This window comes from Urocitellus parryii, chromosome 8 (assembly GCF_045843805.1).
Source record: "Urocitellus parryii isolate mUroPar1 chromosome 8, mUroPar1.hap1, whole genome shotgun sequence".
NCBI lineage: Eukaryota > Metazoa > Chordata > Mammalia > Rodentia > Sciuridae > Urocitellus > Urocitellus parryii.
In genome coordinates, this window is record NC_135538.1 from 52,519,281 (window position 1) to 52,535,665 (window position 16,385).

At 39.1% G+C, this 16,385-nt stretch overlaps 1 protein-coding gene across 1 annotated transcript in view; it reads right to left on the minus strand.

The window, feature by feature from the left end:
* Positions 1 to 542: 542 nt before the first annotated feature.
* Fig4 (FIG4 phosphoinositide 5-phosphatase) overlaps positions 543 to 16,385 on the minus strand; it is a 104,783-nt gene continuing 88,940 nt past the window's right edge. Inside the window, exon 23 of the mRNA XM_026389612.2 lies at positions 543 to 1,300. Coding sequence (XP_026245397.1) covers positions 1,123 to 1,300 — 178 coding nt within the window. The 3' untranslated portion in view covers positions 543 to 1,122. The remainder of the gene's footprint in view (positions 1,301 to 16,385) is intronic.

Below are 16,385 nucleotides of genomic sequence, written 5' to 3' on the forward strand. Positions count from 1 at the left end.
TTAGAGATCTAAACTGCGCCAACACAAAATCCCTCCTACCTATTATTCTGTCATTCTCTAATCTTGATTTTATGATGGCATCAATAAAAAAAAGTCTAATGTATCGGGACTTAACTTTTATTTTCAACGTAAAACCTTCCCCCAAATTTCAGCATCCCAGGGTTGATGAGACCTTAGAGGTCATTTTCTCTTACTGGTTTTCCTTCTTCCATGAGCTAGTTTGGTTCTCTATGTTATTTATGAAGAGAGAGAACTGAGACAATTTATAATAAATGCATACACATAATGAGATTAAATTCTTTGCATTAAACTGTTAGAAATGCAGAAAGTTGTCACGATAGTGTTTGTACGGAGAACAAACCAGCTGTGCACATAATCAGTCACCACCTGCCTGAACACCAAGTATCAAATACGGTGACACAACTGCACATCACAAAAGTCATTCTGAATGATAATTTTAATGTTTTATTTTGATATAATTTCACATTTTCAGAAAAATTGTTAGAACAGCTCAAATAACTCCCATTGGCTCTTTATCCACATTTACCAATTACTATTTTCCTCCACTTGCTTTATCATATATTCTTTTTTTCCTGAACCATTGGAAATTACTTTGTTAATGTTTGGTCCCTTTATCCACAAATATTTATTTCCTAAGAACAAGAGGTTTCAGAATAACAAAAATTTGTGTCAAACGATAAGGTTACCATTAAAACCATCAGAATAAATTTAAAAGTGATAATAAAAATACTTTGCTTTCATTCCTCCTAAGAGAGAAAGTTTTTGCCTTTTTTGCTTACTGTGCTATTCCTAGACCTTGCCATGGAGCCTGTAGGTGCTCACATAGTAGGTGCTCACAAAATACCTGTAAGTTTCATAACAGGATGCTATGGTACTATACTGACCACAAAACAAACTATTCCTAAAATAAAGTAAAGGCAACAATAACAACATAGTTGCTCATTTCTTTATTATCTATTTGTAAGGAACAAAAAGATGGGAAAACTTCAGATGCAAAGGAATTTTGGGAAATTACATTTGTATGATGAGAGAAAACAGATAACCTAAGCAAATGGAACTTTCTGGGTCCCCATCAGGGCTATCACATGGCCTGCATCTTCTTCACAGGTAGCGGTTTCTGATGTACTCTCGGTACATGTAAGTGTCCTCTTTACCTAGGGGCTGCATGATTCCTTGACTGGCCTGGATGTGGGCTTGGAAGATCTCTGTAGATTTTCTGTCTACCCTTGGAGGCTGAACTTCATAGATGTTATCTTGTGAGAAAGCAGAAATGGGTGTTCTGTAATAGAAGAAAGAAGACAGTTGCATTAAAGAAAGCAAAATGAAAGACCACAGAGAGCTGTGGTCTCAAAAGCATTTGAGAAATGTTGACCTTGAACAATGTGCTTACTATTAAGGAGCTGAGCCTATAGGAATGACATCTGCAGTGCCTGGTTTCCTCCTCTGCCGGGAAGATGTGCTGGACCAGTGCCTGCCTGGACACCTTCCCTGACAAAGGGAGGGCAGGCTTCTCTGCTAGCAGCCCCATCTGGCTGCCACAAGACTGGGAGCAAGTTTAGGTGGGGGCTGTACCTACATTTTGCTCTTTGTCCTTGGCACATGGTAGGCACACAACATGCAATGGGTTTTTAAAAGATAATGAGTAGGAATGAGTGAAGTGGGGGTTACTAATGATTTCTGCCTCCCATGGTTGTTGAATAAATGAATTTGCTTCAGTAAAGTGCTCACTTAGCATAGTGCCTGGCACACCCCAAATGTTAGTAAACATGAACTACTATTAACAATTGCAATGTTTAATCTTTTAAAAAATATATTTTTAGTTGTAGTTGGACACAATACCTTTATTTTATTCATTCATTTTTATGTGGTCCTGAGGATCAAACCCAGCACCCCGCACGTACCAGGCAAGCGCTCTACCGCTAAGCCCCAGCCCCAGCCTCCAATGTTTAATTTTTTATTGCAATTCTGAAATCCTGAAAGTTTTAACAACCAAGTTGCTTTGCCACAAAGCCTAACCCTACTGAAACTCATTGGTGTCACATCCTAACCTGAACTAACAGCATTCTCCCCACTTCATGTGAATATTGGTGTTTTTTATTAGACATGGCCTCAGATCTTGGTAAGGTGTTATTATGAGGTACATGTACCAAATTGCTGTGCTATCTAATTCTTAATTCTTATCTGGCCTCAGACTTTTGGATGAAGAACTATGGATCTGTAATAGGCAGCTTCCTTCCTTTTTGGGATAATTTAGAAAGCATCTAAGAAACTTTCTTTTGAAAAATATCCCTCTGTTCTCACCCACCCAGGCTTCCATAATGCCTGAAACTTCCATCCATCCCCTGGGGAATGCATGGTCTCTGGAAAGACCTTGTCAAGATGCAGCTAGGTATCTGGCACACCCTCAACTTATAATCGGAGCATCCACTTGTTATTACATTCTTAGCTAGGGGCAGGCCCTCAAGGGATGAACCAACTAACAAGACAGGTGCAATACAGTGTGAGTTGAGGGATGGGGTGCTTCTCCACACCAGGACACCCAAGATAACACAGAGTGAGAAAACTTGGAGAATCTATTTCTGCTGGGCTGGGACCTTAGCCTTGCTCTTCAGTATTTCATTAGAGGAATCCAAAGGCATACTGTTTGCAACTGTTTGGTCTGTTGGGACCTGATGTTAGGGGAAATTCTCTATAGTCAGAACAGAACTGGATCCTAGAGCTAGCAGGGTCTGTGACATTTTTCTGGACACACAAAGGAAGACAAAAATGGTACAGTAAACCATGTCCTCCCCAAGGGCTCTATCTTCATAGGATGTACCACAATTTAATGTGAGGTTTTCTCATTCTTCCAGAAACCGTCAAGGTAGCTCAATGTACTTTGCCTTCATCTAAAATCAGTGCTAACACTATCCTGGGATAATTAGAGACTACATTAATTCACAATGAAATAAAATAAAAGTGGAGGTGGAATAGTCTTTCTGGAGGCCAACCTCAATTAATTGTTTTCACCTCAGGACAACATATTTCAACTCAAATTTGGTAGGTAATTTATGAAATCTATGTACTTTTAAAGCACTCTAATAATTTCACATAATCTTAGAATGCATCTTATTTAAGCAAATGAAAACCAAAGGGTAAAGTGATTTACTTAAAAGTTCCAAAGATAAAAATAAATAAACACCAGAGGTGAAAAAAGCCTGAGATGTCTGAATTTCAATTTGTCAGCCTGGCAGGGCTTTTCTTCAAAATGCATAAGAAATAGCTCTTCTAGCATCTGTGGTTGACACTTGATAATGGTGAATGGTTGGGATAATTAATACATGAACACTTCTTCTCAATTTTCCCTCAGAAAAAAACAGCAACTCTACAGTCATTTGCATAATTCAAGGTGAGATGCTAGAATTCTTTAATGGTTGATAGTATTCAGGGCCAAACCATTTAACCAGACCCTTCAGAAAGGTGGCTCCATTAGCATTTTCAGAGATTATCATCAAAGCAGCAATCACAGCAACTCCTCCGGAACCACATATCTGCACCTGTCCAACATCTGCCCCTCCTCAAAGCTCTTTTGCATATATTACTCAAATTTCACATCTACTTTGGAGGCAGGAAGCACAAGGATTATGCTCTTCATTTTATAGATGAGATGCTTAAAGTCTATTTATAAAATGGGACTAATGGCTTCTGTTCTGTCTTTGAAGCCAGATATTTGCACAAAACAACGTGCACATTGACTAAGATGTTTCAGGCAGGAATCATTAGATATCCACCTCCAATGAATGGATGTTCCAGGATACCTTCTGAGTACTCAAACTTAAATGCTTGGCTGAGGAAGGAAGCTTGCTAAGTCACCAAATTGTTACTTTATTTTTCAAGCTACTGTCCCAGACGCCTCAGCTGAACACACATCTGGGCAGGCAGAGGGAGGCACCAGAGCCCAGTAACTGCCAAAGGTGCAGCGCTGAGACAAACATAAAGAGGACCATGAGAACCAGCCACTTCCACCCACTGCAGTGGGTTTCTTATTGGTCAGTCCATCAGGAGTCCTCATCCTACTCATCATAAATTGCTTCAATGTCACGTGGAATAATGAGAAATGATTCCAAACATTGTAAATATGAAGTGTCAAACACTAGCCTTAAGTGGCTTCAGACGGAGTGGTAGGTGGGTTTAGGTTTTGCAATAACACCCCACTATGGCTCTGTGCAGGGAGTGACAAAATGCACCAACTATTCCTTTGGTCCTTTTTATTCTTCTCAATGCAAAGTCTACATTAAACAATAAAACTGTGGAGGCTGAGGAAGGATGATCATGAGTTCAAAGCCAGCCTCGGCAAAAAGCGAGGCTCTAAGCACCTCAGTGAGACCCTGTCTTTAAATAAAATACAAATGGGGCTGGGGATGTGGCTCAGTGGTTGAGTGCCCCTGAGTTCAATCCCTGATACCAAAAAAAAAAAAAAAAAAAAAAGTAAAATAAAATTGTAATGTTGAAATGTTTACTCCTGGATTTGGGACAGAAAAAAGCAGAAGACATTCCCAATATTATTGGTATAATCAGAAAAAGGAGCAGGAAGTAATGGATTCACAAAGAAATCTCTTTTTCATCATGAAGTCCATCACAGCGAGCTCTTCATCCTCTTAAAACAGTGGTTCTCAAACTGTGGTCCTTATACCAGCTACGTCGGCATCACCAGGAAATATATCAGAAGTATAAATTCTCAGCTCCTATTCCAGACCTTTGGAGTCAGTCACTGAGGGTGAGGCCCAGTAAAGGTGTTTTAGCGGCCTTCCAACTGATCCGGATACTTGCTAAAGCTTGAGAGCTTCTGGTCTAAGAAATCCACCACCACCATGGGCTGTACGGATGAGCTATGTCAAACACTAAATGAGCTTTCACTGCGGTCAATGCAGCAGCACTGAACATTTTAAAGCAAGAAACTTCTTTTTAAATAATACCAGAGCCCTACGTTTGGAAGGCAAAATTTAACCCCTAATGTAAAGATGTGAGCAGCAATATTAGATTTAGCATGCGCTTCCTAGTGAGTAGATACTTGATCTCTCCATTGACTTATGCATTTCCAAGGTGGGAAAGAAGCACAATGACATCCAAGACGCACACAAGGGGCTGATAGTCTCTGCCTTGTCTCTGGGGATATTAAAAAGAGATGGAAGTAAATCCAGTATCACTTCCAACACTCCAAAACCAGTCTTTTTATTAGCTTAGATGGCTTCTGTTTCTGTATGAAAAGGCCAGTATTTAAGCATTAAATGATGTGGAAATTGTGAGACTATCTTATTATTCATTCCAGTGGAGAGAGCTGGCTTGTTATTGCACTTTCATAGTAAAATAAATAAATAAAAATAAATTTAAGAAATCCACATTTCTCCCCTAGCCATAAGCAGAGGGAATGTATTTTTTTAAACCACTTTTCATAGCCCCCAAAGGATAAGACCTATTGTTCCCTCATTCAAATGCCAGCAGTATTTTTGCAGATAAAATAGTATAATTGCAACATTGTAGGCTCATTTCCTTTTATCTTCAAAACCTGGTTCCATCTTCAAGGAGAGTTCTGTACTTCCCCTCAAGGAATGTTCCAGTCTTATTTAGAATAATATATTTACCAATTCATTTATGGGCTGTTTAGCACATACTGTTATTGCCTCAAACATGGAGCACTTGGCCTTAACTACACTTTCCATTCACAGAAGAGAAACACTTCAGGCAGAAATTCATTAGACAAATCAGATGTTTTTAAAGAAAATCTTTGTTGGTACCCTTTTAAGCTCTTTCTTCAGTGTAGTATTATTCACTTGGCTGGTTATGATATGACCATTTCTGATAATAACTCTACCTTCTACTTGGGTACAGAATTAATGTCTGAGTCCTTTATAGTTCCTGTTGATTTTTTTTCTAACTTGCACATCAAACAATGATAAGAAAATATTTGATAAGAAAATATTTCATTAGTCAAACTGAAGTCCTTTCAAAATTGAGTAATGCCATGATGATTTATGGTTGGTGATTGAAATACTATAAAATATTTGTATAATTTCAATGATTTTTATAAATGTAATATTTTTCTGTATATTAAAATCTTATGCTTTTTTCTATGATTAGCGTTTTGGCATATATCAAACCCCACTTAGATTTCCAGAAAACTTACAGTTCTGGTTGCTGAATATATTTCCTTTCCCAATAACCCTTTTCTAAATTTTTCTCTCAAGGTTATTATATTCATATAACTAAATGATTCTTTATTGGTCACAATAGAGTCACAGAATCAAGAGAGTATTACAGCTGAAGAGGATCCTATGGAAGGCTTTGACCTTGACCGACTAGTTCGTTTGCAAATGATGGTCATCATTAGGTCATTTCTCTAATAGTTACTTAAAAACTATAATTAGAGCAAAACAATAATTATGCTCCACTTAAGATACTTTGGTCCTAGTTGTGCGAAACCTTAGCAAATGTTCTTAATAGTAACACTTTGTCTTTCTGCTGGTCTTGCCAGGAAATAGTATCCTTGTGATCTAAGTTGTGGTGGTGTGGTCTATGATATACATTACCTTGATATGTTTCTCTTTTTCGAGCTTTGATTATTATGGCTTTAATTATGCTCAGTGGTTTTAGACCTCAGTTTGTGGGCACCATTCTAACATTTGGTTGATGTCCATTGCTTCTGTTTAATTTTCTCATTAGATTATTTGTATCTTTCCAACAAGGTATTCACACACTGAAGCCCCACCTCAAATACTACCTAAGAGTATTCTATCAAGATGATACAGTGAGAATGTGTTTGTTTCTTCATATTAAAAAATCAAGGAATATTACCCCAATTCTGTGGACCAGTATACAGATGTCTGAATCCCAAATGCAGCTCTTGAACTACACTTGTCCAATATGGTAGCCATTAGCCATAAGTAGCTATTTATATGTATATTTAAATTAATAAAAATTCAATATTTAAAAAAATAGTTTCTCTGTAGTACTAGCCACATGTCAAGTGCTTGATAGCCACCTGTGGCTAATGGCTACCATAGTGGAAAGTCTAGACATGGGACATTGTTGAGAACCGTTTGTGGGCTGTGTTGTGCATCGTATTCTAGTGAATACGATAATCCAGTATCTGGGAACTTCCAGTGGACATTTCTTCTGATCAACTGCCCAGAGACATGTGGATTTCTATTCCGCTCTGCCTGGTCCCACACAGCACCAGAGGTGGGGTAACCTGTTGTAGCCACACAGCCCCTCTGAGATGGGTGTGACCTGCCAAGATGCCTTGAAATCTCTGAAGGTTTATTTTGACTCCGCCTTTGAAGTACCCCCTTAAATAAACCATGGGAGTCATTTTTTAGTTGTTCAACTCCAGCTCCTGTGTGGGCTGGACCTAACAGGGGCTCTCCTTTACAAACTATACTTTGTCATTTGTCCTTCACTAATTATTCTAGCTTTTACTATTTCCCAGGTGGCTTACACCCCACTGAGCAGGAAGAACCACCTCCCAACAAGGCGCTGGCTGCCTCCCCACAGGATATTTCCATCATCACAGAAAGTTCTGTTGGACAGCACTATTCTAAAATGTCTTTCCTGTTATTTTTTTCCTCAAAAATTCTGTGTACCTTTGTCTTTCTAAGCCCATTATAATATACCTCTACATAGCACTTATGACTATTCAGTCCTTTAATTATGTGTTTGTTAAGTATTTTATCTCTCATCTGTTTACCCAGTGGTACAAGTTTATATGATTCTTTGAATCATATGCTTAATTCTTTCCCTGTGATAATGAAATCCTTATTATCCTTCTAAAGTGACCATAATTTTTTAAAAATCATCATTACAAATGTAGGATTTTAAACATACTTGTTGAGTTTTATTCCATTCCAGGAAATTCAAATTATCCTCTTCAGGTTTATTCCTGAGTCCTTTTGATATGACCCTAGTATCTCTGATTGCTTTTTTATTATATGGATTGACAAGAACTTCCAGGCTTAGTCTGTACATATCCTAACACAGTCCTGGAATCAGATACCTCTCCCAGAGCTCTGGGTCCTATTAGTGGGGGGATTGGTATTTTAAGACTATAATGCAGATACTAGGAATTCTCACTGTTATTGGGCCATTGTATGTGTGCATGCATGTGTAAATAAAAGCCATGCCCAGGAGAATCCTGTTTGTGAAACGACAAAAGGATGATAGAATTAAAATACCCCTCCTTTTTGTGGTACTGGGGATTGAACCCAGAGCTCACAAGTGCTAGGCAAGTGCTGTACCACTGAGCTACAATTGATCCTCATATACTCCATGTTTATTTAATCCCTTAGTAAACATATAACAGCTTCAAAATAACAAAACCGCTATCAAAATGATTCCTGAAAACAGACTTTGTTTGTATATACTTTCCCTATTGCCTTCCTAATTTTTTCAGAGTTGCACTAGATTATACATTATTTTAGCAGATACCAATAACATCCCCTCTCTCCCCTTATACCCTCATTTTAGTTCTATAGGCAACTATAATTTAGTATTCATGATGGGTGTTTTGTTAATATCTGTGCTAGCTTTCTGTTTAGTTCTCTCATTAGATTTATAATCAATTTATAAAGAGAGGAAAGGTTTATTTTGACTCCATTTTGAAGGTTTTAGTTCATGATCAATTGTTCCACTGCTTTTGGGCCCATGGCGAGAGGGCATGGCAGAGGCAGCTGCTTACCTCATGACATCTAGAAGCAAAGAAAGAAAGGGGGGCCAGGGTCCTTCGTGGGCATGTCCCAAGTGCTCTGATTTCCTTGCTCTAGGCCCTACCTCCTAAAGGTTCTACCAATTCACAGTAATGCCATGAGATGGGACCTAGTCTTTAATACATGGGTCTGTGGGAGTTACTGATCCAAACCATAGCAATGTCATTTTAATTATCTAAAGCTCATTCTCCACTAGTCTCCACAAGGAGGGTTCAAGAGAATAATACCTCCCGAGTTCTTATTCATTGATAACAAAATGTCTCTGCTTTTATACTTAAAAGTGTTGAAAATAAAATTCCCAGCCCACATTTTCTTTCCTTGAGAATCTGAAATATATTACTCTATATTCTTTTTTCTAGCCTAAAGTCTTGTATGGAAAAAGCTTTATGATAATAATTTTCCTTCTCTTAAAAATCACTTGCTCTTTTTGTCTGGATGTCTAAAGGATTTTCCCTACTTTTTGTGGGCAGGAGGTACCATGGATTGAACTCAGGGGGTGCTCAACCACTGAGCCACATCCTCAGCCTTATTTTTTTGTATTTTATTAGAGACAGGGTCTCACTGAGTTGCTTACTGCCTAGCCATTGCTGAGGCTGGCTTTCAACTTGTGATCCTCCTGTCTCAGCCTCCTGAGCTGCTGGGATTAGAGGCATGAGGGGCCATACCTTGCAGATTTTTTTTCCCCTTTAAAGTACAGTTAACATATACTACATCCTGGTGTTAATCATTCTGGGTCAATATTCTCAGGTATGTGGTGTGTTCTTTCAATACATAATTTTAGGTAACTTTTTATTCCAGGATTTTTTCACTATTTTAAATATTTTTTCCTGTCCCCTTGCTTTGCTTTGCTGTTTTAAGACTCCTATTTCCTACGTTAAATCTTCTTTGCCTGTTGTATTAAATACTGTTGTCAGTATTTAATACTTTCTCCTAAATTCTCTTTAAATCTTTATTTCTTTTTGAGTTTTAAAGTTTTGTATTTTAGCTCACTTTGAAATAGTTCCCTTTTGAGCTCTCACTGACTTCTTTCTGGATGCTTTCATTGACTATAGGGATGTTATTCTGTCTGTGTTCTGTTGTTCTTCAGATATCTTTATATGGAAATGGCCCTTGGTACTCTTTTATTGCTCATTTTGAAAAATTAGTTTTCCTGAGTCCTGAGAAGGGGGTTTTAGTTCAGGGAAACTAGTGACGTATTAGAAATCAAGACAGCTTGCTAAGACTGCCCTTGGGTTGCCTTCACCCACTTTTAAGTGGACTTTCACTTTCTTTCAAGGAAAGTATGTGAAGGCCCCAGCCCCTTTCAGAACTCACTAAGCAGCCTGGGACCACAATGACCTGGTATCAAGTTGGGTGAAATGCCTCTTGGTGTCAGCTGCTCTGCTCAGAGTCACTGCAGTGATTTATCATGAGCACTTGTTAGCTATTCTGGGGTCCCCTGTTCTCAGGACTATCAGATGCCCAATGTTCCCTCTTTGCTTCTTTCCCTTGAACAAATACTGCGTCATGCAGGTGGATGGCTGTTGGTATTTACCTCCACACCTGCCTATATTTTGACATTTGTGGGGCACTTTGTAGTTTTGAAGTGTTATCTGTGGATATTGAGCTTTGCCATTTAGTTGTTTTCTGTTTCTGTTTGAAGATTCAGAGAGACTTTTAAAACTGTGCTGCTCTCTTTTTCTTTTTAAAAAAAAAATACTTATTTTTTCGTTGTAGTTGAACACAACATCTTTTTTTAAATTTTTTTTATTTTTATGTGGTGCTGAGGATCGAATCCAGGTCCTCACACGTGCTAGGCAAGCGCTCTACCACTGAGCCACAACCCCAGCCCCGCTGATGTCTTTTTCTAAGAACTCATCAGTCACATCTATTTTAACAAGGATATTTTTCACCTATCCCTCAAACTGACCCGTAAATTTGAGGTACTGTTGTCTGCATGACCCCACTCTTCCTTGTCGCTGGGAAGCCTTGCCACGCTGCCTCTCCTTATCCAGGGCTGCCCTCCCTGCAGCTCTTTCCCACCTCCTGCGAGGGCTTTGCTCTCCTTGGAGACAGCTGCTCACCACAGGTGTCCAGATGCAGCAGCTCACTTATCACTGTTCCCAAGAGTTTTTACTTTCCTTTGCCACACTGGATCTGGGAGCAGATGGGCAGTCTCTCTGTTTATAGGTCAGTAGGTTACAAGAAACCTCAATGAAGACAGTTGCACATGTCCAGAGATCTTGGACTTCTAAGTTCTACTATATAGGCAGGATAACCGAGTTCTACTTCTAAGTTCTACTTCTAAGTTCTACTATATAGGCAGGATAACTGAGTGGCCAGATAGACAGACTGTAGGATAACATAGATCACATTCCTCCAATATCCACTTGAACTTCCCTTCTAGTGTATATAGAAACTGGAAAGCAAAAAGCAATACCAGACTCTCTTGCAATTTAGGTTAAAACATGTGACTATGTACTGCTTGTGTTCCCGCGATGCTTTGATTTGGAACTAAATCATGTGGAAAGAAGCAGGATGTGGGTTTCTACTGTGCAGACTGTGGCAAAGGCAATGTGTTCTTGAGTTGGCTAGTGCAGTGGCAGCTTCCTGAATCTAGCTGATGTGGTTGGTTTAGAGCCAGCAGCTGCTGCGATCACCTGCGATCAATGCAGATGGAGCAGCTACTCTGGCAGTTTGCTGTATGGCCCTGGGAATCATTCCTGGAAGTTTGGTCCACAGTCTTTTTCTTCAGCCCTCAATCTTAGAAAAAATCACTTTCTGTTCACCTAGAGTGGATTATCTTTCTGCAACTGACCCCTGACCACCACAGCCAGCCAATGTGTAAAGCGCATCCAGCTCCAGCCTCCTTATTTTAATCAGGAGCAGGTACCCAGGCTCCACATGACTCCCCAAGGGAACAGAAAAGATAGTCCATCACACGCACACACAAAAGTGATAATGGTAGTACTTTTTATGTTTTAGCCACAGTCGTAAATATTTTTTACTGATCTAGGAATGGAAAAATATTCTTTTTATGTTCTCTTTGAGAATTATAATGTAAAAATGTCATTTTTGTTTTGTAATAAAACTTCCAGTTTTAAAGAAATGAAGCATGATGAGTTTCTGACCTGAAACAGGTAAATGCTTCCAATTGGGAATGTAATGATTTGGGGAATCATTCCCGGGAGATTGGTCTATTAAGCTGGATGGTTCCACTTCCATTTGTGGACATATTACCTACCTTAGTATAAAAAGACCTGCAGTTTTTCTGCAGCCAATGATACATGGCTGCATTGTTTTGGGCTCCAACTTGAATGCTCACCTGCTGTTTAATGACAGAGTGCTTTGCTTTAAGCCACAGGGGACAGGGACTGGTTATACTGCACAGCACTGGGTCTGAGAGGGCATTTCGGCCATGAAGGTGGCACATGAAGCACACAACAGCTGTTCACAAAAGACAAAGAATGCAACAGCTCCTGCCACAGTCACCCTTTCTCCCTGCCTGTAAGCAGGGCCAGATTTTTCCCTTGGGGCAACTGGTCATCTATGAGACATTTACACAGTGACCTTTTGGGAGCTGTGTCCCTTCTGTACTCACATTTCCTGTTACGGCAGGCGCTGTGGTCTGTCAGTGAGTTGCATGGCCATGTGTCTTGTCTCTCACATGCAGGTGATGACACCCTACTTAATTTTTCATGCCCATTCTGGTAGGTGCACCTTTTCCTGATTATTTACAAAGTACTACACCATTGAGTTTGTGTCACATTGTTACATGTTTTGCAATCTGCATCTTTTTTCAAAAAAATTTCAGAGCCATTTTAGGTTTATAGAATTACTATGTAGAGTACAGCATTCCCACATGCCCTTCACCCAATTTTCTGAATTATTAACATCTTTCTTTATTATGATACATCTGCTGCAATTATATTAGTCTATACTTAATTTTTATCAAATTCCCTTTTTCTGTTCTAGGGCGCCATCCAGGATATATTACATTAGTAGTCATGTAGTAGGCTTCTCTTGGCAGTGACAGTTTCTCAGATGTCACTCATTTTTGCTGACCTTGACAATTCCAAGGCGTACTTACATTCATCTTTTCAGGGGTTTCCTTTACTTCACTAACAATAAGAATCAGGGAATCAGAAGAAATCAATATACCACTGGAATAAGGTATCAGTAGGGTCTGAGCCTTCAAAGCAACACCTAACTGTCTTGAGCTTTCATAAAGACACTCATCATGCTTCCCCTGAGTGACTGTGAGTATGTGAGGAGTGCTGGGTGCACTGTCTGCCCACTGGATATGCAGAGAGCTGCCCAGCAAATTTCTGGGAAGGGTCCAATGGAGCCATATTTCCCAACCTGGCCGATCATTACATCCAGATGGAGAATGTTATAAAGCACAGATTAGCAGGCCTCAGGCCAGGCATGCTGGATCAGAATCTCCAGCAAGGGGGATTTGAATTCTGTATTTTATAATCCCTTTTTAAAAATAATAATGTTAGTTGTATTTTTGATACAAAATACTATAAAGAAATCATAGCCTATAATCTGTTAGTATCATTAACATAAATAAAATAATAAACGTAGAAAATTTAGAGTAACCAAAAGTCCAGAATAAAACTGAGTACCTCCTACCCAATAACCTGTTTAATCATTTACTAGGGACACTTTGGTTTCTCCTGTTTTATTGTTGTTTGCTTTGAGATTTGTATTTCTATAGCTTCCCAAGGTCTTTGAGTATAACCACAAATTTGGAACCATGATTACAGAAGAAACAAAAAATTCATCTGTGGCAGAGTAGAATGCTCCTTTCAGTCTGAAATTTATTATAAACTTATGAAGGGCTGCTCCTCCTTTTCCTCTCTGGTTTGCACAGCCAGTCCCCAAACCAGGAGATGGGTGGACATCTGCACAGGGAGGCAGCCTGTGACAGCCTGGGGGAGCTGGAGCTCAAATGGCATGCGAAGGCTATTCACACTGCAATGGGGCACCTCGAGGATTCAAAGCCCAAGCAAGGTGAAGGATGCATGCTCGAGTATGTTGTCCCTACAATGGGAGTCACAGCCTGAATGGGGGGGCATCCACATGAGGAAAGGGGCGAATGTAGGGTGATGGGAGACTGGTTACATATGGGCAGGTTAATTGGATCAATAAATATAATACTATAATAAGGGTAATGGGAGCTAAATCCCTCACTGTTGGAGAAGATGGTTAACTAATATGAAAAGGAAAAAGGATAGAATAAACCCTGGATATCCTACAGTTAGAGCTATCACTATGAACTTAGAGATTTAAATATACATATGTTATTTATAAGTAAATATCAAATACATATTTATGTTCTAAAATATATAAAACACATTCACCAGGTATGTGGTGCATTCTCATTATCCCAGCAACTTGGGAGGGTGAGGCAGGAGGATCACAATTTTGAGGCCAGCCTTAGCAATTTAGCAAGGCCTTAAGCAACTTAGTGAGACCTGGTTTCAAAATAAAACATAAAAAGGGCTGGAGATGTGACTAAGAAATCTCCAGTACAAAAGTAAAACAGATGCATATATTTTACTTACATGTACACACACACACACACGTGCAATGTGTGTATGCTCTTTGAATGGGCCTGGGAGCAGAGACTCTGCAGTGGGCATAGGTACACCTAGTGCCCAGATCCTGGCTTTAATACCATTTTCCACTAAAAAGAAACAGGGATCCTTGGAGAAATGACTGATTTCAAGGCGAGGACAGGCAAAGAACATGATGAGCCTAAAACATCTTGTGCCAGAAATCAGGGAAGTGCTCTAAGAATGATGAGGACATGCCCAAAGGACACAGGAGCAGGCTAAAGGGATCTGGTAAAATTAGGGACAATTTGAACATCAAAATAAATCATGACTATAACAGGTTATACCTCATTGAATAAACAGTAACTCAAGATTTCATATTGAGAAAAATAAATACATGAAAAATGGAATGCTAGATGAAAAAAGGATATTTATATAGTTTCAAAGTATCTTCTGTGAAATATTCATTAATTAAAAGAAAGCTCTGAAATCAAAATAAACATCATCAGCAATAGGACTGAAATTGTGCACCACCTGATTGGATACAATGAAAAAAACTCACCGTCACTTCTGTGATGTTTCTGCCAGCATTCCTTCTTATCTTAAGCTGATGAACTTTTACTGTATTACAATTTCAGTACTCTAGTGGTGGCTTAGATTGGTGGTTCTGATTCAAGGTCTCTCACAAGGTTGCAGTCAAGCTGTTGGCTACAGCTACAACAACTTAAGACTTCCTGGGGCTGGGGAATACATTTCTGAGCTCACCCACTTGGTTGACAGTCCTCAGTTTCTCATTGGCAGCTAGATGCTTGAGTTTCTTATGAGCCTATCTATGGGGCTGTTACCAACATGAGCTTGCCTTCCACAGAATAAGTGATTCAACAAATCACTTTTATAACATTGTCACTTCTACTGTATGCTCTTTTCTATAGTTTGAATCTTGACTCTTCCCCAAAGGCCCATGTGGTAAAGGCTTGAGTCCCTAGGCCATGGCTAATAAACTTTTAAGGGGAAGGGCCTAATGGGAAATTTTTAGATCATTTGAGGATGTGCTCTCAAAGGGGATTGTGGGACCCTCACCTCTTCCTCTTTCTTTTTTGCTCCCTGGCTCCTTATGTAAGCAGGACTGTTCTGCTACACACTCCTGCCATGATGTGCTACCTCACCACAGACTCAAAGTTGAGGGGTCAATCGATCATGGAACCTCCAAAATTGTGAACCAAAATAAACATTTTCTCCTTATGAACTAATTATCTCAGGTATTTTGTTATAACAACAGCAAGCTGACTAACTAAAGTTCTTGATCCTAAGATTGACCCCGGTACAAATGAGAGGAGATTATGTAAGGATATGAATAACAAAGGTGAGGCCAATTTGAAGGCTGGCTACCACACTTTGATTTGATTCATAATTTGAAGATAATCATGACAAATCAAATCCATGGCCATTCTACAAAATAACTGGCCTGCATTCTTCAAAATATCAAGGTCATGGAGATCAAGGAAGAATAGGGATGGGTTCCAATATGAGATTCTGGACTGCATTTTCTTGCATTAAAGGCCATTATTGGAACAACTGGCAAAACCCTACTGATTATATTTGACTTTGTAGGAGAATATTCTTATTTTTAGGAAATACCTACTAAAGTGTTAGGAGAGAAAGGATATCAGGTCTACAACTTATTTGCAAATGATTGGGTCAGAAGAGGGTATTCTTTGTTCTATATTTTTAACCATAAGTAAGTTTGAGATTTTTTTTTCAAATTAAAAAGGTATATAAATTTTAAGGACCCTGAAAGAAATTTAAACTTATCTAAATTAAACTATTAGATTTCTATGAAACTGCTGCTTTTATAGGTCAGAAGTGAATGCATATTGGTAATTTCATATGGTTCAATTTAATACAGGAAAATTCCAACGAATTAATCAACACCAAAGATAATGAAATTCAGGATTTCAATAAAAATGCAAAATAACTCATAGTGCCCTTTTGAGGATCTCTCTCCTGCAATTACTCACTCTTTGGCCAGTGTCACCAACATCTGCCTCTGTGCAGACTCCTTTCATGAACACACTGAGAACCT